The sequence below is a fragment of the Podarcis cretensis genome (assembly GCF_951804945.1).
Source record: "Podarcis cretensis genome assembly, chromosome: 5".
Lineage (NCBI taxonomy): Eukaryota > Metazoa > Chordata > Lepidosauria > Squamata > Lacertidae > Podarcis > Podarcis cretensis.
In genome coordinates, this window is record NC_137174.1 from 23,988,599 (window position 1) to 24,007,682 (window position 19,084).

The window sequence follows — 19,084 nt, forward strand, 5'->3', positions numbered from 1 at the left end:
ATTTACATAGGGGTTACTTTCCAGGACACCATACATTTAAGTGAAATCACATATATTTGAAACACCATTGAAAAAGCCTGCAAACACTCCATTCTGCCCCCACCCCGTTTTTGTGATGTTTTGGGGTCACTTCTGGGTTCAACGCGATGTGCATATGAGGAGTTGCACACATATTGAACATGCTTAAAGGTGAAGTTGTCTGTATGTAGAGACAGCATATTTATTTACTTGATTATAGCTTGATTTTCCTCACAGGATGGACCCAAAGTAAGTTACAACTTCATAGAAGAACTCAAAAGTAAATCTTTAACCAACATTACCATAAAATTAATATTTTTTTATACTGTTTTGAAAATATTTACTAACCCCTCGCCCCCAATGTTAGTTTTCCTAAAACGATTCCGATTGAACCAACTGAGTCTTGTGAGCCAGATTCACAACTGAAGTGTCAGAAGAGGTTCTGAGGCTCACAGCCAGTCATCAGCTTAACTTCTGATACTGATGCCATAAGGAATAAGACCTCACCAAAAGGTGTGAAGCAGGCATTCCCATTTATATTTCAATCTCTATATCTAATTCTAGCCAAGGTTTTGATTGCTTCCAGGCAACCTTTTTATTGAGGGTTCATTTTGATACGTTTGTCAGGTTACACAATGCTGTGCAAAGCAAACACTATTCTACACTTTCCTGGACCTTTTCCTGTCACCTTCCTTATTGCCGCTGATATTCTTGGAAGTAGGTTTGCTGCACAAGTCTTCCAAATCAGCTTTAATGGTGAAACCTGAATTTGCCAGCATGTGATTTAATCCTACCCACAATCTTGTGACAGTCTTGAAGCATCCCCCCCCCCCGACTCACCTCACAGAAAGTTGAATACAATTCAGTAGTCACTGCAGCTTAACTCAGATCAATTCACAGGATCATACTGCTAAATCTTTTTCAAAAAGGCATTTTCACTGTAAACAAAAAATAATGAACTCGGTTATCTACTTGCTTGTTATCGGCATGTGAATGTTAGCAGTTTCAACAAAATGTTCTCTGTTTATATAAACAGTTCTGCTAATTTTAAATAGGAAAGAAACCAGTCTGCCACAACTGACTTTGGGCTGTTTCTAGCTCAAATGCCACTTATCTATAAGACATTTGGAATCAGCAAGATGTTGATTTCTAGAGCTGTTTAATTTTAAGGAAAAAAGAATACATTATGTAGCCCTTCTGATACATTTTTTACCATTCAAGTATTCCTTGCTTTGGGTGACCCCTCATCTATGTCACAACTGTGAAAACTAACAATGTTATTTTCCAAGATGCAAAAGACCAGAACTACTTTTTAAAAAAGAGTCAGCTATCATAATGCTTTAAATTCTTCATTGGGTGGGCAGGTGGATGGGACAAATGCATACTTAAGGCTGGCAGATTGAATATTCAGTGTAGGGTGGGGGAACCAGCATATCCATGTGCATGCCAGTACCTGGCAGCCCTGCTGACCTTGAGGCCTGTGAGTTTCCCCAGGCCTGGGAAGGGGAGCAAAACACCAGCTGGGGATGAAATATGTTAAGTTACTCAAAAGCCAGAGAGAGAGAATCTGTTGGCACATAGTGGGGCCCTCGTCGTATGAGAGACAAAGAGGAAGAGAGTGGGTTGCCGTGAGTAAAATACAGTGGTACCTCAGGTTAAGAACTTAATTTGTTCTGGAGGTCTGTTCTTAACCTGAAACTGTTGTTAACCTGAGGTACCATTTTAGCTAATGGGGCCTCCAGCTGCTGCTGCGTGATTTCTGTTCTCATCCTGAAGCAAAGTTCTTAACCCGAGGTACTATTTCTGGGTTAGCAGTCTGTAACCTGTAGTGTCTGTAACCCGAGGTACCACTGTATGGGTTGGGAACTATTGCTAATACCGTTGGTTGTTTAATCAGTTTAAATGTTGTGCTTTTTGTTGCTGTAGTTTTGCTTGTTTAACTTATGATAGCACTGTTTATTGGTCCTGTTTATAATATTTTGTAATTTTTCTATATTGTTTCTACCAATTATTTTTATTACTTTGTTCCCCACAGTGGGATTGAAAACATACAACTAAGAGTGGGCTATAAATACCGTAAATAAAAATATAACTTAATAACCCACACACCATCAGGAAACCTAGTAATAAGAGAACTAAGCAGATGGATCCTCTACACAGGCAGCATTACAGAAGAAAGAAAATGAATTCTAGGGGCTTATGGAGCTTAGCAGCTACTCACACAACAACCAGCTGTATCAATAAGCAAGTAAACAACTTGCTTCTTCATCTTGGTTAATAGAAAAACCCTGTCTCAGCTGCAGTTATCAAGTGCAATATTGTGCTGGTAAATACCCCTATCTTTTTAACCTTTATATTAGTGACATGAGAACGCCCCTAGCTGAGGCCCAAACCTCCATTCATGCACCCAGGCTTGCAGACTATCGCTGCCCCTTATTATTGTACGCTGACGATGCGGTGATCCTCTCTTATTCTCGAATCGGTTTGAGGAGGGCCCTTAAGATTTTTGCGTTATACTGCCAAACAAATTTACTTACTATTAACCATTCCAAATCTAAAGTCCTAATTTTTTCCAGGAGTCGTAAACTGTATAGATGGGAACTCGAGGGGAAGCCAATTGAACAAGTTTACAAATTTCAATATCTAGGAATTTACTTCCAGTATAATACGGGATGGAAAGCGCATATCACATATTTACAAAATAAGGTTAAAGCCCTTATCTATGCTCTATTACGCTTCTTCTTTACTGAGGGGGCTATGCATGTTCCATCCGCCTTAAAAGTTTATAGTGCGAAAGTGGTTGCAACTATGGCCTATGCGGTCCCTTTATGGGGCGCCTTTGTAAACCTCTTGCCTCTGGTGACATTGCAAAATCTTTTTCTAAGACGCCTTTTGAAACTACCCTCCTGTGTAAGCAACTCTGCCATTCGCCTAGAACTTAAGATCCCCTCCCTAGAGATTCTGATGTGGAGACATGCCTTTAATTATTGGCTGTCCCTTTGGCATAAATTGCCAACCTACCATCTTATTCAGTGCCTTTGGAGAGATGAATTCACCAACCCATGGGCAACAAAAATCCATTCCAAACTGTTGTCTTATGGAATCTCTCCTTCCGATATACTTAATTTAGATCTAATTACAGCTAAAAAGGTCATCAAACAAAGATTGGAGGAGGTAGATTTGCAACAAAATCTTACTACAGGTGGAGGTACATGTTCCCCGATAAATCAGGGCATTACATCTATGTCCCAGATACCTCGATATCTGTCTACTTTATCGGCTGCGTCGCATAGATTCGCATTTGTTAGAGCCAGATTTAATGTGTTCCCCTCAAATGTTCTGAGCAATAGATTTTCTAATGGTAAAACCTCAGTTTTATGCGCATGTGACAACAAATCAATAGAATCCCTCTATCATATCTTGTTTAATTGCCCCTTATACATTGTTCCCCGATCAAGGATCCTGAGTTCAATCATTCTGGAAATTGCTGCTAAACCACCTGAATTACATCTAGCTTATCTACTCCAGGACATTGACTCTTATAGAACATTACAGGTTGCTAGATTCCTGATTTCAGTTCTTTCATATAAAAGACTTCATGGAATGCTGCATGACTATTAAAAATCCAGTAAACTCTATGCACCATCTTGATCTTCAAGGCCATAACACGGTACATTTAGAGATTGTAAATAATGTGAAAGAGATTATGCGTTGAAATATTTTAGTTGATATTTTAGATTGTAAAATGCTATTTTATCTATTGATTTGTTTTACCTTGTGGGCTTATAGCCGAATAAAGTATTATCACAGCTGGTAAATTGTGCTCCAAAATTATCAACTCCCATTTTTTTTTATTTTTTTTCGCAGAAAATAGTCAGTAGTTTTAATTGGAATTCAGCAAGCATCACAAGTAATAGTGCCTTGAAGATACCAAATGACTCTGTACACACTCCAAAAATATATACTTCAATTACATTTTAATAGATATGTTCCAAAGGCCAGAACTAAAATCTAGTCAGTGCAGATTGTGTTACGAAAAGCAGCAGCAGATCCCTGGTTTTCATTAAGGATTGCTGCCATCTGAGGGCTGTTGCTTGTCTGCATACCATGTCCTTGAACTAGGGAGTCCTGTTGCAGTGACATCAGCACATAGTTAAAGTTAACTATGATTGCCCTTCTAATCATGGCTTGTGGTGGGTTCAAACTATGCTTATAACAAACCATGGGGGGCAGGGGGCAATGTCCCTTTGCAAACCATGTCCCATTATGTCTGCAACAGGTTGAGATGGTAGAAAAAGAAGCAGTTTAGTTATTCAGTTTTGTTCTTATAGCAGCTCTCGCCTTTAAACCCCTGTGCTCCTTTAAGCGAAAAGATACATTTTACAAAGTTTTTCTTGCTTGGGATTTGCAAGATGACTCATGGTGGAAGATGTGGTTTACTCATGCTTCAGTCAAATTGGCTTCTCTCATAAACACAGACTTGATTTGAAGATGCTTCCTCTGCAGAATCCACATGCCTTTAAGAACTCCCCACTGAACTATGGAAAATCACTCTGACAGTGGAGAATATATAACAGTCAAGAAAGATATGGTCAAGAAATGAAACCATAGAGAGAAAACTTTGTCAGAACCAGGCAATAGGAAGCTCCCTTTCATCTGGAAAATGTATGCAACACACTTAAATCTACACATAACCAGAAAGTTGTAATGCCAAAAACTCCAGTTAGCATAACACAAAAAGAAAAATGTGCGTACTCCAACAACTCAGTCCAAAACACTCTTGAAGACAAATACTGAAAGGGCAAAGCAGCTACATGCTTATATAACTGGCTTGGCCACATTATGGTTTGCATCAACCTATAGCAAGTAACATTATTTCAAAGGAGATTATTATGCATTGCACAAAAATATGGCCATTCATGCATTTTTAAAAATAAAATCATTGTGCTTGTATTCTTGTATAGTGCCTGAATATTTTACATGAATTGGTGGAATGTAAATGTGGTTATAAAAGGAAAGTAAGATATACCAGTACCTTTTGTCACATAAATTACTGACACATAAAACTGCACACCAATATTTGTCAGTGGGAACTGCCAACATAATGTAACCTACATAACAAAATGGAGAACAGCAAACAACAAACTATAAAAACTCCAGCCATTAAATCACCCTGAACACCATCATCCCATTCCTCTTTCTACGTACCAAGAGACAACTATACTTTTTGAAATACAAGGCAATAGTCTAAGGATGCTATAGCCAACGTGTTTTTATTAATATTGCTTCAAAAGTATTATTTGTTAAGGTTATTTGTTTTCCATAAAATTGGTTAGAACAATCTCCCTACAATCATAAACTAATTTAAATGAACACTGTTCTTTCCACTTCATATGTATTCCCAGCCCTGTAACCTTAGTTGATGTTGCAATACCCAGGCACCTGATAAAGAACTTTAAGGAAAAATATTTATGTAAAAGGCCATAGCAAGCAAGAATCAGTAAGGGAGTACAGAGTGCATGAAACCAGTTTATGCTGGCCCACAGATAATATAGGCAACACAAGTTTAATGCAAGGGCAGTGTTTCAAACTGCCAGGTACAACATGTTGAGATTGATATTATGAGCTAAAATATAGGCCTGTAAAAGTCAGGGCTAAAGTATTTTATAATGGTCTAATGTTTACACATTACCCAATTGACAGGCCTTTATTATAAATATAGTAAGAAAAACTAGTGCAGTGCTGATGGAGTTAGATTTGGAGAACTAAATTTAAATTCCATGGGTCAATTCTCTGGTTATGGCCAAGTTATTATTTCTCAAACTCTGGGACATGTGCATAAAATGTAGGTCTTTCAGAACCAGGGTTATATGGTCCTGGCGGCTGCTCCAGTCACCAGTTTAGATGCTGCATTCAGTTATAGTTTCAGAGTCACCTTCAAAGATAGGATGTCACAGTAGTCCAAGTGGGAGATAACCTTACACACACACAGGGCTGTGTGCACAGTACAGCCTGTCATTGATAGAATTGATGTAAATAAGGCATCATTCTTATCTCCAATCCGGGCTACATTTTGCAGAACTGATATGGTGTCTCACACAGGAAACAATAATATTAAATTATATGGCAAACTCAAGAAATGTGGTTAATTCCAGTTACGCACTGAACAAAAGCAGTCACACATTCCTGCTTTTCCCAGGAAATGTGCTACGAATGGATGGAACACTCCTGGCCGCTTTCTTGTTGACATATCTGAATAGGGCACTACTTCTGGAGTTTGCTGGTGGAAAGCAAATTACCTGATTGAAGAGGTACTTATTTCCCTTGGAACATTCCTTGTGCCGTTATTGTTTCAGTCTAACAGCAGGCTGGTAGGCTTCATCCTGTCCACTAGTAGGTGCCCCAGTCTGAAAATTGAAGCTCTTCCTATATTTGAACCACACATGAGACAGGAGGATTCCAGTTTGCTGTTTCACGGCTAGATCCCTTCCTTTCAAGTCTTGGCAAGCAAACTCTAGCTAAGTCAGCAGTTGGAAGGTCCAGGAGGCTGGCAAAGATTACTTACTGTCATTGCCCTCCCCAGCATCTCTTTTTTTCTGTTTGTCTTCTCTGGAAGAGAAACGAGAAAGCCAGCTGTAAATTATCTAACCTAGTGAGACAATCTTTCTATTTCAACTGTATTTAAGCCAGGCTGCTAAGGCTCCTTGGCAGACAAAAAGAGCAGCACCAGCAGCTGGAACTTTATTGTATATTCACTTTCTTTTTGTTTTTCTCTATGCTTGCTGAATTATTGATTTCATTTTCTTTGAATTTATTCCTTAAACTGCTTTCTCCACTGACCTCAACCTCTGTGTTTTGTATTTAATAGTAAGTGGATTTTTCTTGTAAGCGGCTTTGGGCAAACTCAATGTAGAAAGGCAACATATAAACAATGCATTAATTTATTATCCATCAAAAGAGTTACTGGTTCTAAGTGAGCATGCCAGTCAGCTGTTTACTTGTAAAAAATAATAATCCGCTACTCTCTTTGTGTGCACCATAAGCAAACAACACACCATAAGCAATCTGCCAAGGTATGGAGGAGGAAAAATAACCATTTCTTAGACTAGAAGCAGCTCCAAGAGAATAAACACAGTCTTAAAGGTGCACTGTCACCAATTTTGGTCATTTGCACCACAGAAAAACAGCGATTCTAGGCTATTTTCCTATGGGAAGAATTTTTCCAGGATTGTTCCAGGCCTTCTCAGTAGTCATCTGAAGACAGCCCTGTTCTGATGTTTTAATGTATTTTTAATCTCCTGTTGGAAGCCGCCCGTAGTTGAGCGCACACTGTGAAATGCCCTCCCGTAGGATGTCAAAGAAATAAACAACTCTGACTTTTAGAAGATATCTGAAGGCAGTCTTGTATAGGCAAGTTTTAAATGCTTGATGTTTTAAGTTAATAAGTTTCAGCAAAACTGAGTAAGAAGAACTCTGGATCAAAAAGTAAAGGGTCACTTGCAGGGGTTCTTTTGAGCAGGAACTCTGGGGAACGGAGTCCCTTTACTTATTTAAAATTAATTATTATTATTTGTCCGGGGGGCTGGAACGGATATACATGTACCCAATGCCCGAGCGAAAAATCCACCTGTATCCGTAATCAATAAAACTGTGGTCATTTCTAATCCAGATCATGGTCTGTTTGAGTTGATTAATAACATCTTACATTTTGCCACTGCCTCGCACTGCGACTGGGCCCGCAATAAACAAGCAAACTTCCTGGCGAGTTTCCCCCTACTCCCCCCCCCCCCGGGAAAAAACAAGAAAGCAGCACTGGTCACTCATCGATGCGGTGTGCGAAGTATGAGGCAAGACATTTCCAGGAGAGTCTGAGGGAAGCCACCGCCGAGCAGCGCAATACAGGGGAAGGCCTAAGCCCGGGAGGAGAGGAATGCAAGGCGGCCCTCGGTGCCTGTCAGAAGGTGCCAGCGAGGCCTTCCTTTATTTACAAAAGCGGGGAGCCTCAGGGCAGCTACCTTCCCGCGCCCACCGGCTTCGCCCGGAAACAGCCGACTTACCTCCCCCGCCCCCCGAACATACACCCCAACAGTTAAAATACAACCGCCGCTGCGCGCGCTTTGCTGAAAAGGAGGCGGGACAAACGGGAATTCCTCACCCAATCAAATAGCGCTCTCTTACCTCAGACCCGCTTTCCCTCCGCCGCCGCACCGCGCAAGCGCGCTTCCAAAAAAAAAAAAAAAGCGCCGCCCGAGAACGCGGGCTCCTCCCACAGCCGCCGAAGGAGGTGGCGGTTAGTGGCATGGGTGCGCCTGCGCAATGGGAGGAGGTATTACCACGACCCCTTCCCTTCCCCACCTTTTGGGCCCGCCCCCTGTTTGCCTCCTGCGGAGGGGCCCATTTAAAGGCAGCGGCGGGGGCCCGCTTGCCCTTGTTGTCGAGCCATTGGGCAGCAGCTTCCCTCCTCCTCCTCCTCCTCCCTTTGCTCCTCCCACCCCTTTTTCCCCGCCCTGCCGCGTCGACGCCCTTCAGTTTTCCCTCCTCTCAGAGCGGCAAGCGCCAGCCCAGCGTCTTCCTTGCCCTTTCGCCGCCGCTGAGGTAAACCGCCGGCCGCCCCCCCCTCCGCCCCACGAGCCCCTTTTCGCCACCGCTACCATGTACCGCTGCCTCGGGGAGCTCCTGGCGCCCGTCCGCGCCGCGGGCTCGCCGGCGCTGTCCGGCGCGGAGCCGTGCGCGGCTGCCCTGCTGGCGGGGAGCGGTCCGGGGAGGAGGAGGGCGACGACGACGACGAGTCGGGACGACGGCGGGCGCCGCCAATACAGCCAAGCGGTGTCGGCGTCGGAGGACGACCCCAACTTCTTCAAGATGGTGGAGGGCTTCTTCGACCGGGGCGCCGGCATCGTGGAGGACAAGCTGGTGGAAGGGCTGCGCACCCGCGAGAGCCCCGAGGAGAAGCGGCACCGCGTCCGCGGCATCCTGCGCATCATCAAGCCCTGCAACCACGTGCTCAGCGTCTCCTTCCCCATCAAGCGGGAAAACGGCGAGTGGGAGGTGGTCGAGGGCTACCGGGCGCAGCACAGCCAGCACCGCACCCCCTGCAAGGGAGGTGAGCCTCGCCTCCCCGAATACCCAGCTCCTCCTCCGCTTATTTCCGTGCGCGGCGTCATGTTTTCTCAAAACTTGGGTTCTTGTCGGACTACAACTCCCATCGTCCCTGACCACCGGTTCTGCTAGCTCTAGGGATGATGGGAGTTGTAGTCCGACAAGAGCCGAGAACCTAAGTTTGAGAAACGCCAGCAGGGTGCTGTAATATGGCCTGGGGGACCAGAGTTCGAATGAGCCACGAAGCTCGCTGGGTGGCCTTGAGTTTAGCTGCTGCTTTGGGGATCACTCTTAGCCGAGTAAGACTGTCTTCCATAAACACGGTTTTAACAGCGAGTCCTACCTCACAGGAGGGACGCAGGTGGCGCTGTGGGTTAAAGCCTCAGCGCCTAGGGCTTGCCGATCGAAAGGTCGGCGGTTCGAATCCCTGCGGCGGGGTGCACTCCCGCTGCTCGGTCCCAGCGCCTGCCAACCTAGCAGTTCGAAAGCACCTCCAGGTGCAAGTAGATAAATAGGGACCGCTTACCAGTGGGAAGGTAAACGGCGTTTCCGTGTGCGGCTCTGGCTCGCCAGAGCAGCGATGTCGCGCTGGCCACGTGACCCGGAAGTGTCTCCGGACAGCGCTGGCCCCTGGCCTCTTAAGTGAGATGGGCGCACAACCCCAGAGTCTGTCAAGACTGGCCCGTACGGGCAGGGGTACCTTTACCTTTACCTACCTCACAGGGTTGTTGGAAGGAGAGGAACCGTGCACACCACATTGAGCTCATTGGAATAAATGGTGGTGTACTGTATAAATAATAAAAACCACCTCGCCAAGCTGCTTGGTTTTCTTTCTCCCTAGTTGATTGATCCGCCTCCCTCTCTGAATGGCTCTACCTGAGCTCCAATGCAAAAAAAAGAAGGGCCATTTCAAAGCCTGTTCATTAAAACCAAAGAAAACAAGAGGGGGGGGACGACCCTGAGTCATAATGAATGGGAAACAGCATAGTTCCAGCCAAGATAACTAGCGCTGTATTCTGTGTCCCAGCCAAAATAACAGTATCCATTGTAGCTTGGAAAGTTCACAGTCTTTGAAGTGGCGCATGACTCTTAGCTTTTTTTTCCCCTTTTTTTTTTGCAGCAGTGGACCACTGAAGGGGGTAGCCCAAATCTGAGTTTTCCTCATCAGTAACTTTAGCAAAGTAAATGCCTTCCTACCATCTTACCCACCAACGTAGTCTGGAGTTACCATTTGCATTGGGTGTGTGTACACCATGTACTTTGCTACTGAACTAAACAGGGCTGCTGAGTGGGTTGGCTGTAATGTAGTCATTGCCCCCTTGAGAGCTTTCCCTTCTCATATGACTAGTGTGGTTTCAACAGCTTAAAAAGAGATTAGTTTTGTGCCTGTTTACTCAGGAGTAAGTCCCATGTAACCCAAAAGAGCTTTGGAGTAAACCTGCATATAAGATGAGGCTCCTTGGATTAGGTCACTTGCACATATGTGCTCAGCACTTAATTTATCACAATTATTGTACCTGGGATGACTCCATTAGAAAGTATAGTTGTTAACAGGAAGTATCATAGTACTGAATTTGTATGTAACCTACCTTCCTGTGACGTATGTGATCGGGGATTCCACTTATTTTTAGCTTTGTAACAGTATCTTGAAGTAGTTTAGGATGAGAGAGACTGACCCATGGTCACCTGGTGAGGTGTGTGTGGTTTTGTGTCTCAGATTCTCTCATTCTAAAGAAATGACTTGCATAAGTCATCATGAGTTGGAAGTGAAAGTGGGAGCAATCTCTTAACTGGTGAAGTTGGCACAGAACAAAGATGTGAAAAGCTCGCCTGCTAAATTTCTGCCAACCAGGCAGTTTTACACATGCAAAGAATAAAATACATGGCAACTAACTATTTTGTGCAGGCAAATGTGTGGCTAGCCTGGCTGCCATGTTGGCATCACTGGCATTATGAAGGGAATCTGCATCGCAAGCAGAAGGTCCTAGGTTCAAACCCAGGCATTTCAAAATAGGGTTGGGAGAAACTTCTACCTGAAATCCTGGAGAGCCACTAGCTCTATAAGGCAGTTTCCTATATTCCTATTTTCCACAGTGCCTTGGATCCTGCACTGTTTCGGGGTATTGTGGAAGAGAAATGGCACCCACCACAAAAAAAATGGTTAAGAATATTTGGAGAAATCCTCAGTGGGCAGGGAAGGGAGGAAATATCAAAAAATTCCCATTAAAAAGCTGAGAAATTCAGCTTTGCTGTAATAGTACATACCAAGAGTAAGTACCTTCTCCAGTTTTGAAACTCTTGTTCTAGGCTCATTTTCCTACAGTTTAATTACCCTGAGCAGTTTCTGAATTCTGGGCGCAGTACTACACCTAAGATTTCAGATTAAAAGTGGGAGGAAAGGAGGACCTTATTCTGCCTCCCCACTTCCAACTACTCTGAAGATTGGAGAAGAGAGCCTCTTTAGAATATTAGGGAGTTTGGCAGGAGAAGGACTAGACCAGGGGTCAGCAAGGTGGGCCGGATCGTGTGAGCGCCAGTGCCCATGGTGTCCTGTGTCTGCGCAAATGTATTTTCCGGCGTCTGCGCAGACGCAATTTTCGGCATCTGCACATGCGCAGATGCAATTTTCGGTGCAGTGGAAACATGTTCCTGCCCCGTGCTGTGCTGGTTTAGCGCTGCATGTGGGGACTTGCCGAGTGGGCGGCTCAGTTTGGGGGTGGCTTGTGGGCCAGTTAAACAACCCCCGTGGGCCACAGGTTGCCAACACCTGGACTAGACTATGTGAAAAATGAACATATTTTTAGCTGCAGTTCATTCATTTTCAGCTTTGTATTCTTATTATAAAAAAAGCACGCTTAGACATTCTGTTGTTGCGCCCATAACCTAGGTTTAAGGTGCCATTTAGCTCCTAGCTTTCATATCTCAGTTTCTAACACTGGTCTTCTTTCCTACACTTCTTACAAAAATTGTTTTTTAGTTTGCTAACTGCTTAAAGTGTAGAATTCTTATGTGCTTTTCCATAATTGTTTCCATACCACCTATATAATTTAAGTAATTACTATTTAAAAATTGCTCCTTTGGGAGTAGTCATATGCTGTATAGTAGACAGTCTCTCCTGCAGAAGAACTCGTCTATGATTTACATACTCCAGCACCATATCTATATCCATGACGCTGGGAGTAAATGTGCCTTGAGGGTATGTAAGATGGAAGTAATTGTTTGTGCCTTGGGAGGCAACACTTAATTTCTTTGGTAATGGAGGAGGAAATACTGTTTCCAAAGGCAAACTGTTGAGTAATCCTGTAGGGATTATTCAGTATTGGGTGCCTCACTCCACACATGAGAACATACGCTCATAGAAGACAGAGGAGTAGAGCTTTGGCATTTATCATTAAGTTAAATAAGTGCCTTTTAATTTTTTTGTCTGCTTGCTTGTGTGATCAGGGTAGAACTATAATGCAATCATATACATGTTTACTCAGAAGTAAGACTTTCAGCATGGCTTATGCTTGTGACATCTCATATATTCCATGCAGATTAGCTGAGGAAGCCAAGGATCAGAAAGGGGACAATTTGCATCCTCCTGAGGAGGCTTTGTGGAGAGGTTTAAATGTGTCTGCCCAGTACTGAAACTACTTTAATAAAAAAAAAAAAGATATTTGGGCTGCTGTAACTAGAAAAACATAATTGGGGTGGGGGGCAGATTAGACCATAATGCATGTGGCAGTCAGTTGCCTAATGGCAAATCCTGCAAAAACTTAAGAACTCTAAAAGCATCCTTTCTATGGTATTCTGTGCTCCTGATGAGGTTACATTGGTACAAAGGTTGTTAAGGTGCATTTTGGCAATCAGAGAATTTAATCTCTTGTTCCGAAAGAAAATCATTTCAACATTTTTCCTCATCTCAGCCCTATGACAACTGAACTTCCTCCAGATTCTTGCAGCAGCTCACCACAGACTTCTTTCCTGTTGAGTTTTATAAAAAGATCCTTTGTGGAGTAGAGGAACTTAGTGTACAAAGTTTCAAAGAAGCTGGTTATTTATTGGGATTGTCCTCCTTGAAGCTCCTGTGATTTTTGCTTAATCTTCAGTGGCTGTATCAGCCTCAGATGTAAGTACAAGAGCTGTTTGGTATGCCAAAATCATGCTCTTAAGTTTGGTAATGCAGAACAGTATGTATGTTTATTCTTCAGACAGTGGAGTTTACAAAAGAAATTGAAACATCCAGATAAATGCTCAGTAAATCTGAATAACAAATGGAAAGGAAAACCTATAATACAGCATATAAATACTAGCAAAACCATATCTAACGTAAAATCTTTTCCAAAATTGGTTAACATCACATGATTTTACGAATAATAGTGAGTAAAATAACTACTCCTTTGGAAAGGAACTGATTTATCCTTTAGTGACCAGATACTATGGTGAAGATATGTCTTGCTGACATAGTAGTTTTGCAATATTAACTTTTATCAGTGTTTTATTGAGTAGCACCTAGTTACCAATAGAGTATACAGTATTGCACGAGAAGCTCCGTTAGGTTGGATTGGCTTACGTGTAAATGCAACTGAGATCCCCAAATCCCCATTTTACACTTTAGTGACCTGCTCCATACTCAAGTTTCCCCAGAGTTGGGAAGTCATAATTCCTATGATTTTCATGCATTAGTTCAACATTTTCTATGTAGAGAAAACAGTATTGGTGGTAGAAAGTCAGCTGAGAAGTAGTGATGTTGTATATATGTACCTTTGTTGTGACTGCTGGAGGTGGTAATCAAATTTATAACATCCCATGGGTAAGTTTAACAGTCATGCCCCTAGCTTTCCCTTTCCCTCCAACTCTTTGTCTGCTTCATTTGTTATTTATTTGCAATTATTAAAAACTTAGTAAGTTTAAATTTAAAAAGTATATGGAAGGAGTGGGATAGTGATCTATGTAGTGAGTATGACAAAAAGCACAGATCCAGTTGTAGTTTGTGCCATCCATACAGCTGCCTCTTGAGATGCGTAGTTTTTCCGAGTTAGTAAACTAAGCTCCAGATGTCCATAATGTGCCCTAGAGTGGGAAGTATCTAATACTTTTGATAGGCTTGCTATGAAAGCTTGTTGCTGCTGGTTGACTCCTTGAAAAATAAAAACTTACATCCCAGAGGAGACCTCTTTTGTAATAGGATCCAGACAGTTCCTTTAGGGGCTTCCAAAGGTTTGTGTGCATTCAGGGAGATTTGGGACAGCTGTGAATATCTGACCCTTTCCCCACATCAGTGCTACTTTTTAAGAAAAAATAATAGAGTGGGGTTTACTAGTAGGAAAACCCATGCCCAAATAAATCCTCACTCTGTTCAGCTAGGGATGGTGTTCACATCCTTCCTGGACACCTTACTGCAGAAGTCTGACCGTTATATCCTAGTACTTGGAAAAACTAGAAGCAAAGCTTTTTATGACTTCACTGCTGTGTACTGACAGATGTTCATATACTGATTCTTGATACAGCATTGATAATTTAAGGAAAATTTACTTAGAAACACCAGTATTGGGGCCTACTTATGATTTTAAAAAATAAATACGCTCGATCCTTTGGGGTAGGTAGGATAAAGTAAATGTTTGAGCTTCAAGTAGATGCTTGGATACTAAACAAAATTTGGCTTTGGCTGTTTGCTGTCAGCATAGCTGAAAGAAATCATTAATCTAGGACGGAACAACTACTAAGCTGAAAGATAAGACCTGCTGTTTACCAGGATCAGTGTTAAATACTCAGAAGATTAAAGTCAAAAGGTCAAAAGTGGTGGATTTTTTTAAAGGTTTGCATACATTGAAATGTTAATCAGTCAAAGGATTTTGAATTATTTTTATTCTTTACTAAGGTTATGATGTCAGATGTTCGGTGAAATTTAGAGTGCTTCACTTGTTAATTTTTCTGAAAACAAAGGTTTTTTCAGCTGCTTGAGGCCCTGTAATTGGAGATTCAAGGCCACTGAATTTGGAACATTCTGCATGCAAAGCATGTGATCTACCATAGAACTGTGGCTCTTTTAAGGAGCTCACACTGAGTATTTATGTAGTGCTTCTAGGGAAGCAGTTTTCAAGCTCTCTTTTGTTGTTGACAGCTTGGTAGTCTTGGTGGACCACTTTATAAACATTTTTCTTTCATACCAACATCATTACAACCAGTGCTGTAGTATGAAAATTACAGTGCGGGACTTGGACCAAGCTGCTGAGAAGGTCCCCTTCTGGTAATCTTTTTCTTTCTTTCTTTCTTTCTTTCTTTCTTTCTTTTTGGCAGAAAGTAGTAAACTGCATCAAAGGAAAATCATAAGCTCTAGGGGAGGGGTAAGCAACCTAAGGCCCGTGGTCTGGATGCGGCCCAATTGCCTTCTAGGTCTGGCCCACGGACAGTTCAGGAATCAACGTGTTTTTACATGAGTAGAATGTGTGCTTTTATTTAAAATGCATCTCTGGGTTATTTGTGGGGCATAGGAATTCTTTCATTTTTTTTTTCCTTTTTCAACCACATGGTCTGAGGGATGGTGGACTGGTCCATGGCTGAAAAAGGTTGCTGACCCCTGCTCTAGGGGCTATAGTGCCTTGTTTGCTTATTGGATAAATTTGTTCCTAGTCTAAAAGCACTTACCCCCTTCTGGGGGGGGGGGGAATCGTACAGAAGCAGACTTTCTGCTCACCAGAATCATGCTCACACACGGATGATTCATAGACCGCAATTTGAAAACCTTTCTTCTATGGTGATCAACGTACTTTAACACATTATCTTAATAATCTAAACAACTCTGTAAGGTAGATGGCATTGCCATATCAGAGCTGGCAGACTGAGATATAGTAATGCACCTAGTGATTTTGTGGTTTGAATCAACATGGTGTTCTGACTCCCCCCCCCCAAAAAAAAAAAAAAAACCTCTCACATATACACACCCTGCTCTACCATACTTGTGGTGGGAAGCAGATAGAAACTGCTGGGTTCTTTTTTATATAAGTGACTAATAAAAGAAATCCTGTTTGATGTAACACATGGCACATAATGTAATTCATTAATACAAATAATATAATTTATATAAAAAGTCATCATTTATATAAAGAAATGCAAAAATTTCCCAAGATCTCACTTTGCCTGTTTGACCGCGTGCTTCGAGGCGGTGCTTAACGGGAAACTACAGCTGTTCTTGTTAATCATATAGACAGCTGCCTAGAGAACTAAATGTATCCACTACAGGAAGTAGGAGTTAGCAATGTGCAACAAACTTCTGACTCTGTCTGTACGTCTCATAAAAAGCTTGTTAGACCAACAGATTCAGGACCTGAAAGTAAACTCTTGATCCTATAGTGATGAACAAATCTGTGCTGATTCTTTTGTCAGCAAGAGTAGATGATTGACTTCAGATCCTGTTCAAACAGGGGATCTTAAATCCTGTCAGCCTTGCATATTGGTATGTAATATATTTAAAGTCGTAGCAGTTTTAACCAATACTAGATTAATAACTGCAAGTGTCTCTGCTGGAGCACAACATAAAAATTACACTGCGAATGGTTACTTGTTTCTAACTACATAATTTTATATCACTTGCTGCCTTTTGAATTACTGCTGATATTTAAATCTCAAATGCTGTTTGTTTACTCAGTGAACCATATATTCTTTATAGTGTGCATAAAACAAAACAAATTTGGAAATACTGATATAAAGGTAGTTTGTCCTCCCATGACCTGCTCAACAATTAAATCCTATAGATTTCTAGTATGGACCCCAGCATTCTGAACTTTTTGCCTTCTCATCCATTCTTAAATTGAGTTTGGCCTCAATAAAGTAATGCCCGTGTATGTTGGCAGTCATGTACTCTTCAGATTGCACTATACAGTTTTTTAAAAATGTATATAATAGGGAAACAGACAATTTCAGATTGGCAGACTCCAGTGTGATTCTTTAATTCATTGATGACATGACTTGTCCTTATGTGCTGTGGGGTATTTGCCTACCTGTTGCCTAATAAGATGTTGGCTGTCCCTTCCCTAAGGCTGTGTAGAGGCTGCTGCAATGGGCAATAGTGATCTGACACTCCGTTAGCTTCATACGATTAGTTTCATATGGTTATGAGTGGTCGTAGTACTTACGGAACATGAGTCATAAATCAGTGATAGAGTACATGGGACTTTCTGTATGAAAAAAACAAGTTCAAGAAAGATTCATCTTTGAGACCTTGAAGAGCTGTTGCCAGTTAGAGTAGTTAGAGCTGTGCTAGATGGTGCATTAGTCTGGCTTTGTATGGTGGCAACTTCATTTGCTCATGTCATAAACATAAACAGAAGGGCCCTGCTGGATCAGGTTGAAAGCCCAACTAGTCCAACATCTAGTTCTCACTAACCAGATGCCTATGGAAATCCCACAAGCAGAAACAAAATGGCCAACTTGTTTTGTCCTGTGTTCATACTTAGAAGGTTCTTATTGTCAATGCAACCATCTTCACTTTTCCTTTCAATTAAGATTTTCTTACTAAAAAATACCTAATGTGTATATATCTCACAATGTCTAAATAGTATTAAATCCAGATCACTCAAGTGTGGCTTGGTGTTGTATAGGGAAACCAAATACAGTGGTACCTCAGGTTAAGTACTTAATTCGTTCCGGAGGTCCGTACTTAACCTGAAACTGTTCTTAACCTGAAGCTTTAGCTAATGGGGCCTCCTGCTGCCACCATTATGTCCCCATCATTGCCATTTATTGTCACTTAAACTTGGTTACCTTTTAAATGATCCCTCTTTCTCTACTTTCTTATGTCTGTGATGCGTGTAGCAATATATGTTACTTTAAAAAAAAATCTTTTTCTTTTGAGAGTAGCTAACCTAGTTTGGGTGTGTTGATATGGAGACAGCCATAGGGGAAAAATATGTGAAATATATATTTTAAAACTCTATAGTTTATTCTTCCTTTCATAAGCAGAAGTCACAGGATTGCTCTCAAGTTTGCTGATGATTCCAGAGTAACTTTCACTACTGTTCCATTGCAAAGGAGGTGAATCAGTTGTTAATAAATCACAATGTCTTTCTAAGTTAACTTGCATTTTTGGGTGTGCCAGGGAAGGAAAATCTCTAAACAAGTAAGATTCTTTGCTGGTTCAAGTGGAAAGTATTTTGCATAGCTATGAGTCATTTAAGTCTTTTACAGAAAAGCATCTTGTCTCCTCGTCTTTGAGTTTTAGGAGTTATAACAGTATTGTGCACAACCAAATAAGAAATGTTAACTTTGCTGTGTAACTTCCATGTAGGGGCCTTGCCCCTGCCCTTCAGCACTTTTCCAATGGAGCTCTTTGTTTAGCTTCATAAAACAGTGGGTAATTTTCATAGCTTACTTGGTTAAAAACAAAGTATCAGTGAGCTATCAGTAACAAGATCCTCCTGCCTTATTTCTTTTTAGTCTTCTGGTGTTCCGTCAAACAGATAATGCCAAGATACAACATTTTAACCTTTTTGGTATGCTGATGCAACAGATTGGGCTGTTTAAAATTACATGTCATGCTGATAAACCTAGATGCATTGCCAAACACACGATATAGTTATTTCCCTTCTTTGCTGGTCGGGAACAAAGACTGATACCTTCACCAGTGATTTGACTGAGAGGTTATTTGAACCACTGTCTCCCCTAGTCGCAGCTTGACTTATAGGTGATAATTTTGCAGGTACTTTGAGATGGTATTGCAGAGCTAAGCTGCTCATTGGAGCACACGTTCTTTGTGGCCCATTATGGTCTCTTGTCAAACTACTGTGCAGTTTTCTGTAGTACTTCAAATGGGTGTTGGGAAAAGCCATAGCAAGCTCCTAGCAGTTGGTACCGCTACAATCTATGAGGGTGGCAGTTTGCTGTGGAATCTTATTCAGTAGCTGAGTTGAATGGTGATGATGATAATTTATATACCACTCTATGCCCACAGGCCTCAGGGTGATTCACAAAATAAAATTGCAATATA

General features: G+C 41.8%; 2 protein-coding genes across 9 annotated transcripts in view; one reads left to right on the plus strand and one right to left on the minus strand.

The window, feature by feature from the left end:
- Window positions 1–8,335, minus strand: part of SHLD2 (shieldin complex subunit 2) — a 32,603-nt gene extending 24,268 nt beyond the window's left edge. Inside the window, exons 1-4 of one of the 8 annotated variants that reach the window (XM_079975624.1) lie at window positions 7,717–8,098; window positions 6,584–6,625; window positions 5,054–5,129; window positions 859–956 (exon numbers count right to left, since the gene is read on the minus strand). The gene's annotated coding sequence lies outside the window, so the exon portion shown is untranslated. Of the gene's footprint in view, window positions 1–858; window positions 957–5,053; window positions 5,130–6,177; window positions 6,628–7,716; window positions 8,101–8,196 lie in introns of those variants that run through there. The other 7 variants (XM_079975622.1, XM_079975623.1, XM_079975620.1 and 4 more) reach the window with 7 other exon arrangements.
- The window catches only part of GLUD1 (glutamate dehydrogenase 1), a 34,174-nt gene continuing 23,409 nt past the window's right edge, over window positions 8,320–19,084 (plus strand). Inside the window, exon 1 of the mRNA XM_079975656.1 lies at window positions 8,320–9,121. Coding sequence (XP_079831782.1) covers window positions 8,335–9,121 — 787 coding nt within the window. The 5' untranslated portion in view covers window positions 8,320–8,334. The remainder of the gene's footprint in view (window positions 9,122–19,084) is intronic.